Consider the following 17,109-nt stretch of genomic DNA (forward strand, 5'->3'; position numbering starts at 1 on the left):
TAGGTCGAAAATACACAATGGAGTTGGTTACGCATGTTATTGCCTTATGTTGCAGGTATAAAAAATTCATTACCACAATTAAGTAGTGTTTATACTACATAAATAACTGTAATTAAAGAAGCAGTTCTGTTTAGAACCGATAAAGGTAACAAAACATTAATTATGACCATCTCTTGAAATGCTTTACTTATTTATTTGTCCATCTTTAAGAATTTTTATGCAATCGATGTTATCATGATTAATGTAGAAAAGACTGTATGAAGTATAAATGGTATGTTAGGAAACATATTTACACACACTACATTAACACACATAACTAAAATACTCATAATAATTAGAACATCTAAAATGGAAATCTGTTAATTGATATGTTTCTGACATGGTAGAATTAATAGTCAAAGCCAACAAAGGCAATAAAGCTAATCATCTAATGTGGTTAAAGATGGCACTGAGTTGATCTACACAATGAAGTAGTAGATGACCTTGTGAAATACAGCACCTTCCATATTCAGACTTTCTCTACATTTTAAGAAAATAGACATACAAATAATGGGAACAGCAGCTGCAAATGTAGCAACAAAAAAGAGCTTTTTATTCACTTCAGTTCATTCCACTATTTCAGCAAAATTATGGTACAGCCAGAAGAATTTTCTGACAAGACGTTTCACATCCATTATTAGAATCAGTCTGCGACACTCACGTTTCCCTGCGCCCTCTAGAGGACTGGAGTGACACAATTTCCCAAATGGAACGAATATCGGGAAGACATAGAAATTCTTAACCAGAGCATTCTGGAACGTTCTTAAGTAGCCACCACACCAAAATAAACTGTGGGAAAACCTCGAAAACATGCAGATACCCCTCCCAACGAATATTATAACATCAATGAATCAAAAGAACATTCAAATTAATTTTTGACTAGCACTTTACATGCTAGAAGTGAATATGAACCTCTGACATATCAGATAACGACATTTGTAATTTTATATTCGTATAAAAGAGCTATGTACTTAAAGCTTAACTCTTGTCACTAATCATTCTGAGCAATTGTAATAACTGCATTAGTTCCAGTAAATAGCCAATGAAATTAGACACTGTCACCCCAAGTGGTGAGAAAGCAGACAGTCACAAGTGTCGTAAGGATAATGTTTATTTAAAATTATTTTCTACTTAAGTAACGAAATAATTCTTATATATTTGCTCTCCATGCATTAGTGTGTCACCAAGGGATATGAATTATCGGGAAATAATTATAAAAAGAGCTGAATTGCAATGATTCGAATACATAAGCCACAATGTGTTCATGAAGAAATCCATTCGAATATGTGTATAGTATCAGCTTATTCTGCTGAAAGAAAGTGAATATAAACACATATTTCATGCGTGAAAAGCATATATTCTGTTGTTATTATCATAGGCACTTTTCCTTCCTCTAAAAATTTTGCATAGAGTCTAATGTTTCTCCCATTCTTACACTTCACTCGACTTTCTAATACGTGAATATTATTTACATGTAATTTCTTTTGGTTAAAAAGCGAATGTGTTGTAGATTCTCGCCTTCTATGGCTCAGATTTAGTGACGATTGTGAAATTGGTTTCTTCTGTGTTGGGAAATAGTTTTATTGTTTTGACAATTTATTTTCACATCTGTTATGTTTTCCCTTAAGCTACAGTCGTGGTGGCTCATTTAGTACATTAAACAATGTAGGTATTATATTCTCTATAGGTCTCCTAAGTTACATATTCACTGATTTGGCTGAAAGTCTAGCAAATAAAACTCTGCTTTGTTGGGAGATTACGACGTCTTTCTACATAAGGTAAGGTCTTCAGGTGTTTACAAGCAATTTTTTTGTTATGAAAGGAAAACGGCGTTATTCAGTAAATGTCTGTCCATTACAAGAATATCGTAAATGAACTGATCTGTAATGTGCCATTTTGTACCTCCCAAAGACCTTAGGAAACAAAGTAATGGCAAATGTGGTGTCATTTTTAATTATTGTCGATTTTTATGGCACTACATAGTCTCTATTTTAAAAAGTATGTTACAAATTAATATAAACGATAGTATTCACTCTCATCCAATATTGTATTCAGAAACATCGCTTGTTGGCCGCTTGGAGCGCTGCTATCGCTATGGGTAACGAAAACGAAACGAGTGTCTCGACTGTTATGCTAGACTGTGGTGAAACTGTCTTGTCTGTATATCTCTGAACGGAACAGAACCACTTATTAACATATACACGTAACACCATAGGTGGAAGATGCTAGATTCACCGCAGCAACACTTCTCTGTGACGTCACTACGTCATTTACATGCCCAGTTTCGACTGTCGGGGACACCTATCAACTTTCATGGTCGTATCGAGTTCTGAAAAGTGGAAAAAGCCCTATTTGATCAAGTGGAGCCCACAGTGCATGCACAGAACCGATATTTTTCACCATACAGCACATTAAGTCAGTGTGGAGAAACTGTGGTCAGTTAACACACACTATTGTGTGTTGAAGCAAGTAAGTTCAGTATTGCTGCTGTTTGTTTTCATGTTCTATCGAGTTTATTTTGTCTGCTTGAAGTTAATAACGCCGAACTGTACTATGGCTGTATGTGAAAACTGTGTTCAGAAGACTGTCATACGTTTTCCAAAGATCCTGAAATATGTGCTCGATGGGTTCAGCTCTGCCGTGCAAAGTATTAACATTAAAAATGCTACTATCTGTGGCATACATTGTAAAGAAGACGATTATTTACAGGGTCTCCAAGCTGAGTTAATGAAACATCAGCCAAAGAGGATCTTAAAGATGACTGGAGTTCCTACATTACATGTCATTAAATCCATTTCTGTTGTTGCTTCATTTATTGTCCAACAAAGAAGTAGCAGAGGAAAAGATTGTGAAACATGTAAACATGCACTTAACACACTAGCTTCAATGTCACTGAAGGAAAAAAGTGCATCAAAGCATAGAAAAGGAAAAATGCCATGTCGATGATGAAATGGAGAGACTTGGTAAAGAGTTATATCTACTGAGAGAAAAGAAACAGTGTATAACAGCTGCAAACAGTACGCTGAGAACCAAAAACAAATTACTGGCGCAATCGATTTAGTAGGCAGAGGAAATAATGCCAATGCTTTCAGTATCGACAAAGTGCTAAAGTGACAACAAAAGTACATCAAACTTTAGAAAAAGTAGTTAAGGACACAAAAATTAAATGGCACTTTAAATCCAGGAAAAGCACCCATTAGAGTCAGGAAGACATAAGCAAAGCCTTGCTTTTACACTCGCTGCCCAGAAAAAAATATTATGTTGATTTGAGACATAATGGGTATACCATTACTGGGATTTTCTACAGGAAGAAGACAGATACCTAATTCTTTTCGCTGTATTCCTGACATTTTGAATGATGTGATGTACTTAATGAGTAAGCAATCCACAAGCTCAAATGAAGCAGAGAGGCTGTGCTTGTTAAGCTTTGATGGACAGTCGCATATACTATTGCCAAGAAACCGACACTATACCTGGACCACTTAGCAAGTTACAAGTTGCTATGGCACATGGTTTATGTGGACCTGGAAGCAGTTTATATTTTAAAATTCTAATGCTACGATGAAACAGGTTTTTCTGGTCAGTATCATCAAAGAGACACATTAAGTGGGATTTGTTGTAGTTGATATTGTACCTGATTTTTTTTGGGGGGGGGGCGGTAAATATGGAAAAGCGTGGAAGAAATTCCACTTAGACTGCACAGGCGTACTTCACCAACCCAAATGATGAAACTAAACATGTGGGGGTATTTGCTGATTTACCACATATTTTGAAACTTTCTAAAAACTACTTTTTGGATGTTGGTCCTTTATTGAGGAACGGAAAAGCAACAACAAAACACGTATTCAAGCAACTATTGTTGAAAGGTAATACAGAACTAAAACTGTGCTATGAGCTTTCTGCTCATGATCTGACAGTTTCTGGAAGAGATCGACAGAGCTTTCATCTTGCTTGCCAACTCTTTTCCAAAACTATATCATGGGCCATTTCTTTCGTAATGTCAAAAGAAAAGGACACTGCAGAATTCTTCAAGTTGGTGAATGACACTTTTGATATTCTGAATTCGAGGGTACCTGTTTATAAACGATTAGTTGCAAGTCCTTTTGTTTATTGCATATGTAGATACAAGAGGAAGTTCTTCACAGGTTCTACTCTGTGAAAAAATGAGAGTTGGAAGTCATAAAATTTTTCTAAAGGGGCTTACTCACCTCGGTACGGTCATTGCTATAGCGTTGACCGTTTGATCGAGCAAGCGGTCCCATAACATGTACGTGTACATGGGCTAAACATACAGTGGTGTCTGGAAAGTCGCCGATCGGGGCATGTACATGCCGAGACACTTTACTCCTTTAGCAGTAAAAATATGTCTTTGTCCTTCTCCAATATTCCTTTTCTATGCTCGGCCACACAAAGCGTTGGGAGATACGTCGAAAAGTGGGGCATACTCCAGGGTGGCACAAGTTATGGATGCTGTTGAAAGATTGTCTTCCGGACACCGGTGGAAGAAACGGGCGATCTCGTCCACCACGAGAGACGTCGCAGTAAAGCTTGACATCTCCTTCCAGATCGTCGATGAGCTGCAGTTGTAGTGCTGACTCGTCGTTGTCGACGAACGTTCGGAGTTCCCCGTCTTCTTTTTTCCTTGTGCAGTGCAGAAAAGTCGACGGCCTTCCGACGCCTGAAAGACAATCGGCCACGACATCATCGAGTCCCAAGTCGTGCTTGATGTCAATATTGAACTGGGCTATGAACTCTAGGTGGTTGACGTGGCGAGGAGAGCAGCTGGTACTGTAATGTCTGAATGAAAAAGTCAAACGTTTGTGTTGCGTGAATATCGTGAACACTCATGCTTCGACTTGAGGGCGGAAGTATTTCACTGCTTGCCAGGAGCTGGCGATCGTAGGCCCTCCGCGTTCTCTGAGATGGTGAGAGTTTCCGAGAAAAAAATGCCAATGGTTGCCACGAAACGTCAGACCACTTGTAGCTCCGTGCCAATAGCCGTCTGACTTGCATGCACCACTAATCCAAGATGTGTATTGAGCTTAGGATGATCTAGAAGTACTGCATCAGTCTATTCTGTTTCACAGCCTCAAATGCGGAACACATAGCCTCAGTCCACTGCACTGTGGAGTTACCTTTCGTCTTAGGACCAGTCAGCGCTGCAGTCAATGGTTCCAGCAAGTCTGCTGCATGAGGCAGTTTGCTACAATAAAAATTCGACAAAGCAAAGAAATAATGCAATTCCTTGATTGTGAATGGAGTAGGTAATCTTACCTTCTATGTCAGAGGCAGGGAGCCAGCAGCAGGGAGTCTGGCAACATTCAACACGACTCCACAATGCTCCAAACACTTGAACATATGTTGTAGATGCTGTCGATGTTGTTCCTCAGTCTCAGATAATACGAGCCCTCAGATAACATGAGCACTTGAAATCCAGGAAATGCACCCATTAGAGATTAGAGTCAGGAAGACATAAGCAAAGACTTGCTTCTTCACTCCCTGCCCAGAAAAAAATCTTATATTGATTTGAGACTTAATGCATATGCCATTACTGGGATTTTATACAGGCAGAAGACAGATACCCAATTCTTTTTGCTGTATTCCTGACATTCTGAATGATGTGATGTACTTAATGAGTAAGCAAGCTACAAGCCCAAATGAAGCAGAGAGGCTGTGCTTGTTAAGCTTTGATAGACAGTTGCCTATGCTACAGACAAGAAACCGACACTATATCTGGACCACAAGCTGCTATGGCACATGGTTCATGTGGCCCTGGAAGTAGATTATATTTTAAAATTCTAATGCTACGATGAAGCAGGATTTTCTGGTCAGTATCATCAAAGAGACGTAGAAAGTGGGATTTGTTGTAGTTGATATTGTATCTGATTTTTTTGGGGGGAGCGGTAAAAATGGAAAAGTGTGGAAGAAATTCCACTTAGACTACACAGACGTACTTCATCAAGCCAAATGATGAAACTAAACGTGTAGGGGTCTTTGCTGATTTACCACATATTTTGAAACATTCGAGAAACTACTTTTTGGATGTTGGTCTTTTATTGAGCAATGGAAAAGCAACAACAAAACACGTATTCAAGCAACTATTGTTGAAAGGTAATACAGAACTAAAACTGTGGAGATCGACAGAGCATTCATCTTGCTTGCCAACTCTTTTCCAAAACTATAGTAGGGGCCATTTGTTTCGTAATGTCAAAAGAAAAAGACACTGCAGAATTCTTCAAGCTGGTGAATGATACTTTTGATATTCTGAATTCGAGAGTACCTGTTTATAAAAGATCAATTGCAAGCCTTTTGTTTATTGTATATGGAGATACAAGAGGAAGTTCTTCACAGGTTCTACTCTGTGAAAAAATGAGAGTTGGAAGTCATAAAACTTTTCTAAAAGGGAGTGCTCACCTCGATACGGTCATTGCTGTAGCGTTGACCGTTTGATCGAGCAAGCGGTCCCGTAACATGTACGTGTACATGGGCCAAACATACAGCGGTGTCTGGAAAGTAGCCGATCGGGGAATGTACATGGCGAGGCACTTAACTCCTTTGGCACTAAAAATATGTCTTTACCCTTCTCCAAAATTCCTTTTCCATGCTCGGCCACACAAAACGTTGGGAGATATGTCGAAAAGTGGGGCATACTCCAGGGTGGCACAAGTTATGGATGCTGCTGAAAGATTGTCTTCCAGACACCGGTGGAAGAAACAGGCGATCTCGTCCACGAGAGACGTCGCAGTAAAGCTTGACATCTCCTTCCAGATCGTCGATGAGCTGCAGTTGTAGTGCTGACTCGTCGTTGTCGACGAACGTTCGGAGTTCCCCGTCTTCTTTTTTGCTCATGCAGTGCAGAAAAGTCGACGGCCTTCCGACGCCTGAAAGACAATCGGCCACGACGTCATCGATTCCCAAGTCGTGCTTGATGTCAATATTGAACTGGGCTATGAACTCTAGGTGGTTGACTTGGCGAGGAGAGCAGTTGGCACTGTAATGTCTGAATAAAAAAGTCAAAAGTTTGTGGTGCGTGAATATCGTGAACACTCATGCTTCGACTTGAGGGCGGAAGTATTTCACTGCTTGCCAGGAGCTCGCGATCGTAGGCCCTCCGCGTTCTCCGAGATGGTGAGAGTTTCCGAGAAAAAATGCCAATGGTTGCCACGAAACGTCAGACCACTGTTATAGCTCCGCGCCAATAGCCGTCTGCCTTGCATGCACCACTAATCCAAGATGTGTATCGAGCTTAGGATGAACTAGAAGTACTGCATCAGTCTATTCTGTTTCACAGCCTCGAATGCGGAACACACAGCCTCAGTCCACTGCACTGTGGAGTTGCCTTTCGTCTTAGGACCAGTCAGCGCTGCAGTCAATGGTTCCAGCAATTCTGCTGCATGAGGCAGTTGGCTACAATACAAATTCGACATAGCAAAGAAATAACGCAATTCCTTGATTGTGGTTGGAGTAGGTAGTCTTACCTTCTATGTCAGAGGCAGGGAGCCCGCAGCATGGAATCTGTGTCACAAGAAGGTCACCTCAGTTGTGCGAAAACGCTCTTGGCAACATTCAACACGACTCCACAATGCTCCAAACGCTTGAACGTAAGTTGTAGATGCTGTCGATGTTGTTCCTCAGTCTCAGATAACACGAGCACGTAATCCAAGTACTCAAAACAGAACGGTAGGCCTTGAAGAAATTAATCTTTGCCATGTCTGCGCGGCGTTTCGTAATCTGAAGCTCATATAGATGCTCTCAAACAAGCCAAACTGTGCTATAAATGCTGTCTTTGTAATATTCTGTTTAGCCACAGGCATCTGAGTATAGGCTTTATCACAATCTAAGATACTGAATATTGTCGCACCATGTAACGTGTAGTTGTTGTCTGTTAATAACAGAACAGAATATTGGCCCGGCACTGTTCTCGCGTTCAGCGCACAGCGCACGACAATCTGTACATGGGCGCAAGGCTCCAACTTTTTTCGGCACCAGATGTAAGGCAGAGGACCACAGACTGTTTGAGGGTCTAATAATGCCCTCTCGCAGCGTAGTGACGAATTCGGCTTTCGCCATTGATAGATGATCTGATGCTAAACGTCTAGGTCGCCATGACATTGATGGTCCGTCTGTCGTCTTGATGTCATGCACTGTATTTTGCTGAATCTGTTTAGGTGCGTCGAGTGGCCTAGTCAAATTCGGAAACTGCTTCACTGATCAGGCTTAGTCGCCCTCATGTACCTGCACTAGCTTTGTACTGTGGACAGTTGGACTGCGATGAAAACTGGTGGCGGTTAAACCAGTAATGCTGTCCACTAATAGGGCGTCTGCCACGTCTAGAAAGAGGTTTTAATGTACTAGGAGATATGCACTGATGATCGCTGCCCTGTTGTCTGCAACAGTGAAATTTCATGTGGATGGACGACGTAGACCTAAGTCTGGCTCCATTCACTAGGTTCCATAGGTCGCAACAGTCGAGTTACTGGCAGCTGTTAGACTGAAGGCAGTTGGTGGCCAACAGCTATGCAACGAAGACTGTGTTTATGAGAAATTTCAGGCCAGAACCCCTGTCGCTGATGAACAGGCGCTCGGATGGCGAAGGGCAGTCAGTTGCGCCTACAATCGACTGCCACCGGCATTTGGTTGGAAGCTCGGTGAAATACATTTTCGAGCATTATCGCCAAAATTGCGGTGGTATCAACACACAGGCTGCTCTCCTTCACCAGCTCTTCGAACGTCTCCGGTAGAGCCCTCTGTTGTTTCCGGCACCGCCTTGTGATAGGAATGCTATAACCTGTGTATATAATATGTCTACTTTTGCTGCGAGCTAGTCGTAATTGGCGCGCGATATTGTTCTGCTGCTTTGCGCCGCGGCCGCGCTAATCTGGGCAGCAGTGATAGCTCAATGTATGCGGTCTGTCAACTCTGCCATGGCATCCAATGGTATGTTAGGTTGTGATGCCACTAGTGTCGTAATTTGCAGCAGTAATCTACCTATCCACAGTGAACACGATAAGTTGTCTGCCACAGTGATGGTGTCTACTTTACTGCGTAGAAGCCTCAGATATTGTGACGCTTTACGATCACCGATGTCTTCTTGCATAATAACATGTCGAATGCGATCTTTCAGCGAAGCAGCGACTCGATGTATTAGTTATGCCTTGAGTTTCTCGAAGGAATCCATCGCTGCAGGTGCAGTGATGAAGTCTTGGACTTCGGTTGTGAAATGGTCTTCCAACTGGATTACAACGAGTGTGAACTCGTGGTTTCGGCCGTCCAGCAGAACAAATCTTGCTTCCATTTGTGCAAACCACAAGACAGGTTTACTGGGACACACTAGTGGCAAACAGACCACTAGTCTCGATATGGTGCGTTCTTCAGACATCTCCTGAGCTCAATAGAAAAAACGGCACTCACTGGTGCCACTTCCTTCAGTGGAGGGTCACGTCAGGGTCACCACTTGTCAGAATCTGCATAAATAAACCTGATCGACTTAACATTTCTAATTAATCCGATGCCAGAGGATTAAGATCGCCAGGAAACTCTTTATTCAGTAAAAACAGGAAGCTAACTCACAATCAGTTGTAAGCCAGAGCAACAAAACACCACTAAAAACATTTTAAAAAAGCATTGAACTTAAAAAATCGTGCTTGGAGGATGCACTAGTATATGTGGAAAATAAAAAACTAGTGTTCCTGGTGGCTTGGCGCTGAACTCATTGACAGCCGCAATTCACTATTATACACGAAACACAGGGCCCTTGGTGGCTGGCATAGAACTACCTTGACAGTCACAAGTCCACTGTTACATCACACGACACTGCGAATACACACTCTTAAGCGAAAACTTCACTTCTCTGCACTAGGGCGTAAAATCTGGAGTGTCAGACGTTGTAAGTTCATTTTTATCGCAGTCAATTGTAATTATTCTCATGAATTACAACATACTTCACACAACCACCACACTTTTACCGTTAGGGAAGCTTGTTGTCAAGTGCTTTTCGTAATACAAAATTGCGGTTGTAAATAACAGGTTCTCACTTCCAAAACAGAATAGGAGAGTATAGTTTCGAAAATTTCAATGAATGTACCAGGTAAGATATGAGTTGCTGCTATAATTTGTGAACAAGAATGCCTACCACAATCACTACAATACTGCGATATTACAATATTTTTTTCGATTTCAGAAGACTTTTATAGTAATATTACATTTATTATTCAAAGCACATTTAATTATTTATATGTAGCCAGACAAAATTACATTACGTATATGGTCCCAAAATGAATAAACCGATCATTTAGAACGGAGTCAGTTAACAGGTCAAACTGAATAAGATGAAGGAAAAATTCTTGTAGTAGTTGGTGTTAGAGCTGCACCTTTTTTAGATTGAAGTCAGCTGATAGGTATACCTGCTTAAAGGAAGTCTCTCACACTAAGGGCTCACCTTCTGAGGATGTAATGTTTCCAAGTAGAGAAGGAATTAGAATATTTCATCAAAATTTAAGAGGTATTAGAGATAAAGTTAGTGAACTACTCATAGATGTTGACTCTGAAATTATTGGTATGTTGGAGCCCCACTCAAATAATTTAACAATTCAGAGGCTTCCTTTACCAGGATACAGATTAGCTAGCTGTTTTTCAAGGAGTTCCTTGTGGGGGCGGGGAGTGGCTATGTACATAAAAAACAGTATTCCATTTGAGTCCATAGACATATCATGACACTGCATTGAACAGATATATGAATGTTGTGCGGGGCAGTTGAGTTTATTGAAACTAAACTTAAAATTCTTGTTGTTTATAGGTCCCTAACTCTGATTTCAGAGCAATTCTGCTCAAGCTGGAGAGGGTACTTGATTCACTTTTGTACCAAGTATCAGGAATTAATTACATGTGGTGACTTCAATATATATTTTGTATATTATGGTCCAACGAAAAGGATGTTGGTAGATATCCTAAGTTCATATGATCTGTTGCAGATTGTGTTTTTTCCAAATAGGGTGCAGGGGAACAGTAGCACAGCCATAGACAATATTTTTATTCATTCTTCATTACTAGATGGGCATTCTGTTAGTAAAAGCATGAACGGTCTTCCAGACCATGATGCACAAATTTTAACACTAAAAGACTTTTGTACCCAAACAAATGTCATATTTAATTACAAACTATGTAGGAAAGTTAATCCAACAGCAATAGAGAGTCTTTTAAACCTTGTCAAGGAACAAGAGTGGCAGGATGTTTATAGTGCCAATAACATAGATGATAAATACAATGCTTTCCTCAACACATTTCTCATGTTCTTTGAGGGTTGCTTTCCATTAGAACATTCTAAACTGGGTACTAGCAGTAATAGGCAGCCTGGGTGGCTGACTAGTGGGATAAGGATATCTTGTAGAACAAAGCAGGAATTATATCAAAATGTTAGAAGTAGTCACAATCAAGCTACAGTAGCCCATTACAAACAGTACTGTAAGGTACTTAAAATATTATTAGGAAGGCAAAGAGTATATGGTATGCAAATATAATAGCTAATTCACATGCTAATTCACATGATAAAATTAAACTCATAAGTTCAGCTGTGAAGGAAGTGTCTTGTCAGCAGCACAAGGTCGAATATATAAAGTCAGTTCGTAGTAAAAATATTTCTGTTACTGATAAATCAGATATATGTACATATGCACAATCATTTTCTGAGCATTGCTGGTGAATTAAAAAAAACTTGTTTTCTACAGGGAATTAAATAACTCTTTTGGAAAATGCATTTCCGAGACTGATGTCTGAAATACTCCTCTGTGATACTGACAAGAGGGGATTGAGGCAATAATTAAATCACTGAAGACTAAGGATTCTCATAGTTATGATGGAGAGTCTAGCAGAATATTAAAGTACTGTGCCATACATGTTAGCCCTGCAGTTAGCCATATTTGTAATTTTTCCTTTAGGAATGGTCAGTTTCCTGAGCGATTAAAGTACTCAGTAGTAAAGCCGCTTTATAAAAAGGGAGAAAGGTATAATGCCCATCAGTGTTTGCAAAAGTTATTGAAAAAGCTGTGTATGTAAGGATAATTGATCATTTCATATCACACGATTTGCTGTCAAATGTACAGTTCGGCTTTAGAAGTCGTTTAACAACAGAAAATGCTTTATTCTCGTTTCTCTGTGAGGTACTGGGTGGGCTAAACAAAAGGTTTCGAACGCGTGGAACATTTTTTGATTTAACTAAGGCATTTGACAGTGTTGATCACAAAATATTGCTCCAGAAGTTGTATCATTATAGAATAATGGGAGTACCTCGCACCTCTTACTTTAGCAACTGGGAGCAAAAGGTCATTTCTTCACAACATTGATAACAGCTGTGATGTGGGGTCTGAGTGGGGTACTGTCAAGTGGGGGGTGCCCCAGGGATCAGTGTTGGGGCCACTCCTGCTCCTATTTATATAAATGATATGCCCTCTAGTATTATGGGTAACTCTAAAATATTTCTGTTTGCTGATGACACTAGCTTGGTAGTAAAGGATGTTGTGTGTAACATTTACTCGGTTTCAAATAGTGCAGCACATGACCTAACTTCATGGCTTGTAGAAAATAAACTAACGCTAAATCACAGAAATACTCAGTTTTTACAGTTTCTAACACACAGTTCAACAAAACCTGACGTTTTAATTTATGATTAGTGAAACTGAACAGTTCAAATTTCTAGGTGTTCAGATAGATAGTAAGCTTTTGTGGAAAGCCCACGTTCAGGATCATGTTCAAAGACTTAATACTGCCGTTTTTACTAAGCGAATGGTATTAGAAGCGAGTGATCGTTCGACACGAAAATTAGTCTACTTTGCTTATTTTCATTCGCTTATGTCATATGGTATTATATTTTGGGGTAACTCTTACCATTCTAAAAGGATATTTTTGGCTCAGATGCGGGTGATCGAGCAATAAGTGGTGTAAGTTCATGAACCTCTTGTCGACACCTGTTCACCAGACTGGGTGTTATCACATTGGCCTCTCAATATATATATTCATTACTGTAATTTCTTATTAACAATATTAGCTTATTCCGAAGAATAAGCAGCTGTCACTCAGTGAATACTCGGCAGAAATCAATCCTGCATTTGGATTGGACTTCCTTAACTCTTGTGCAAAAAGGTGTGCCGTACACTGCTGCATCCATTTTCAATAAGCTACCACTCGAATCTTAGCAGTTATCCACGCGCTTTCGAATTGAAACTGAAGAGTTTCTTTATAGGTCACTCCTTCTATTCTGTCGAGAAGTTCCTTGAAAAATTAAGCTGATTCTTATTGTATTGTTGATTGTGTTTACTTAAACTTATGGATTGGGTTTTTTTCAGGTTCATAAACATTTATTTTTATCTGTTATTACTCTTTTGTTTTAATTTCATGTACTGACACGTTCCATGACGTTGGAGATTTGGTCCCCAATTTGGTCCTACGGAACTTGACGTGTAAATAAATAGAAAATAAGGAAGATGTGACTTATCCCCTGTTACGCAGTCCATATATCCGTTTCAGTTTTGTAATACTAATGAGCTGCACTTAATAATTGGGCGTTTGCAGACCATTTCTGAAGAGATCATAACTTTGTTTTCCATGGGTTACTTTCATGAATGGAAATAAGTACCTATTGAAAACAGCAACCAGTCACATGATCAGATCGATAGACTGCTATTACTCACTTAGGTGGTAGCACGTATCAGTTCTACCACAGTCTAACATAACAGTCGCGACACTTGGCCTCGATTGTGTTGCCTTTTGCGATAGCAGTGCGCCAAGTGACCAGTAAGTTAAACTGTTGAATTAGGCGCGATCGTGAAAGCGAAAGCGAAAAGTAGTTGTTTATTTTGGTTTGTACTGTGTTTTTTTTTTACAAATGGAAACGTAGAGTAGCGCAATAAATTGCAGCAACAACAAGAGGAAGATACCACATCTGTCTTTTTTAGGTTTCCTAAACACCCTGAGAAGGATATAACAGAATGTTATTAAACTGTGTCGTCAGGATTCGCTTGCAAACTACATGTATATAGATGATTAAGATTTCCTTCTATGAGCAGAAAATAGATAGTGAATGTGTATAGCAGATGAGAACATCTTATGAAAAAAGACCCTGTTTACCTTTATAATAATGTTAAGTTTTCGCCGCTACACGTCGAACAAAACCAGTTCATGAATGCAGACGGTAATAACTTCGTGTGGAATGCAGTTAACCTCATTGTTTGACATTCCGGATAAGCTATCTCAGCTGATGCTGTATAAAAAAATGCCACAAAGGTTCGACATTCAGTCTAAAGCTGTAAAACACTCCTATGGCACTGAAGCAGCCAGTTCAACCCTCCATATATCAGTGCCAGATTCATCTGAATCGTCAACACAGGCCCGTTTCGACGATGAAGTAATAAAATGAAGTGCAATTATTCGTGTCTAGAAAAAGCGTAGAATATCAGAATGTGCAGATCGCTAGATTTCGTGCAAAACTTTTATCGGACAAGGAAAGTGCCTATCATTTTATGCACAGACAGCAAAGGGAACTATCAGAAAGCTCAAGTGAAGAAAGATAAACAAATTTTGAAGACTGTAGGATCCTGATATTTAAAAAACGATGCTCTTGACTTATTGTTAAGCCAGATAAGCATCCCATCTGCAAGATGGAAAGACAAAATGTGCTGTTGGCTCTAAATTTATTATATTACAGCACTCAGACATACAGGTTTTGTCAAAATGTTTTGTTTCCATCAGTGCATACATTACAGAATATGTGGAAGGTATATAAATAAAATGTAGGATAAGTGACAATATCTTCCACCTTTTAAAGCAGAAGGTACAACATTTCTTCGATACTGATAAACTAGTGCAAATGTCATTGGATGAAAAGTCTCTAATAGCAAATTTAACATATGACAGCACTTCTAACAGTGTTATTGGTTTGAAGACCTGGGTTTTCCACTAACAGTATGTTTCTCTCACTATTTGGTACCGTAGTTGCTTGTCCCACTTAAAATAATATAAAGATGAAGGTCGTACTTGTGGCAACAGGCGACACTGTCTAAAACACAGGAGACAACTGAACGACAAATGCGGCGTTGATCCCTTTTGCATGTAGAGATACATGTCTGTGCTTCTTGTGTCTGAATCTATGTGTTTATATTCCGTTGGTATCAACTTGGTACCGTGCAGTTTTATCCAACGTTAAAAGTGTTCTTTCGCGAATGCGTTGTAAGTTGCCACTGTTTTCATGGTTTTATTCCCTATATGCGCTTATTTTAGAATCATTTTTAGAAACATCTATGTCTTCTGATATTACACAAACACTTGGAGGCAAAAAAATAATTTAAGTATTTCGTAAACCACGTATGAAAAGGCTGCAAAACACACATTAAGCTTACGACGCATTTGAAGTTCTCCTTTCTCACCGCTAGGAGCGCTAGTGTTGCTCTAGCTGTCAAACGCCAACAACTTTCACAGCAGTGAATGTTGCGATTGTTATGTTAGACTGTATGCTCTAAACAGCATGAATGACCAAGGAAAAAAGTTACCTTTTTATGTGTGTCAGTACATTTATTTGTGACGGCTAAAAAGTTTGTATGCTAGAAGCCAATAAAAATAAAAAAAGTTATGTTAGGCTGTGGTTCCACCCTGTACGAAAGTCATAGACGTACCCGATGGTCGATACTGCGCATGTTTACGTCATAGTGACGTCACGCAGGAGAGGTGAATCTAGCGTCGCCTACCAGACGTCGTTTTGTTTACCTATTGCATCTTTGGCTTAAGGATAAGCGAGTATATGTTGCCGATGTTGTTATTTATTACGATGTGATATTCTCGTGTGCGATTAAACACGTGAGGGATTATATGATTTGGAACTACATTTTAGGGCATTAAACAGGTTATTTTATGACAGCACTCAAGAATAGTAATAACTTGTGGTGTGAAGTGTAGAAACTATTCTGTGTCGTTGCTCGTATTTAAAATGAATTCAGCTACGAAGGTAATGTTTTCATGATTTGTTTGTAAGACAAATCTTTTATATTAACATGTTTTGGTTCAAGAGATAATATTACCCAAAGCTGTTACGGATAAAAGAAAGCAAATTAAAGTCCTTGGAGATTTTGACATTAATTTTATGAAACGTTAAGATAAAAGAAATGATTTGGAATTGTCATTGAACGCATATGTCTGAGTTCTGTTTCTAATTTTCCCACCATAATTCTACAGGAAAGCAATACACCGACATTTTAATAGGTTCACATAAAATAAATAAATTTTTACCTGTGATGAATTGCATCACTGTCAATTAGTTTTCTATTTCTTTGTGTAGTCTTGTGTAAGATATTTTCAAGGTTCTTTAACATGATGTTAATATCGCCAGTAAAGGAAAGAGTAATTAATGCTTAGGCAACAGAAAGTTTGAAGAGAGCCGTGCATGAAGTTTATTGGAGGGACATGTGTAATGTCACAAATGTCAGTTCCAAATTTAATGTGTTTATATTTGAATTTCATTCATCTATAGTAGCTGATTTCCCAAGAAAACAATTTATGACTTAAAGACAGTCTCGTGGAGTAGTTCTGAACACATTTTCTGAAAACTATCTTGAGCAACTGATTCAGCAAGCCACTCAGTAACAATATCTTAGATCCTGTAGCTGCAAAAATAATCAGAATTATATTGTCTTACGACATATGAACATAAAATCATTGATTCAAGTACAGGAGACTCTTCAGTATAGATAATGTATTAGAGACACAAGCAGTGTGTCAAAGAACAAAAACAATCTTAATTTACAAAACTCATTTGTTTCATAACTTTGCAAAGAAATCTTCATCATCATATAAAAATTCCATGAGTGAATAATAACATTTTTGTGGTAGGATGGTGCATAACTTCATCTTCACTAAATCTAGTTCCATACCGTGAAAGTTTTTCATTTATAATTTATTATAAATTTTCATAACTATTTATTAAGGAGTCTGAGGGTAGAGTTTCTGTCTATGAGACAGGAGCATACAATTTGCTTTGTTGAAAATGGTTTACTGTAGATAATTCTGGATTGGTACGGATAAATGTAAATA

The 17,109-nt window shown here is 39.1% G+C and overlaps 1 protein-coding gene across 1 annotated transcript in view; it reads left to right on the plus strand.

Moving 5' to 3' along the window:
* Positions 1-15,739: 15,739 nt before the first annotated feature.
* LOC126162960 (chromatin complexes subunit BAP18) overlaps positions 15,740-17,109 on the plus strand; it is a 47,669-nt gene continuing 46,299 nt past the window's right edge. Inside the window, exon 1 of the mRNA XM_049919799.1 lies at positions 15,740-16,027. Within this exon, the coding sequence (XP_049775756.1) occupies positions 16,010-16,027 (18 nt within the window). The 5' untranslated portion in view covers positions 15,740-16,009. The remainder of the gene's footprint in view (positions 16,028-17,109) is intronic.

Source organism: Schistocerca cancellata, chromosome 2, assembly GCF_023864275.1.
Source record: "Schistocerca cancellata isolate TAMUIC-IGC-003103 chromosome 2, iqSchCanc2.1, whole genome shotgun sequence".
Lineage (NCBI taxonomy): Eukaryota > Metazoa > Arthropoda > Insecta > Orthoptera > Acrididae > Schistocerca > Schistocerca cancellata.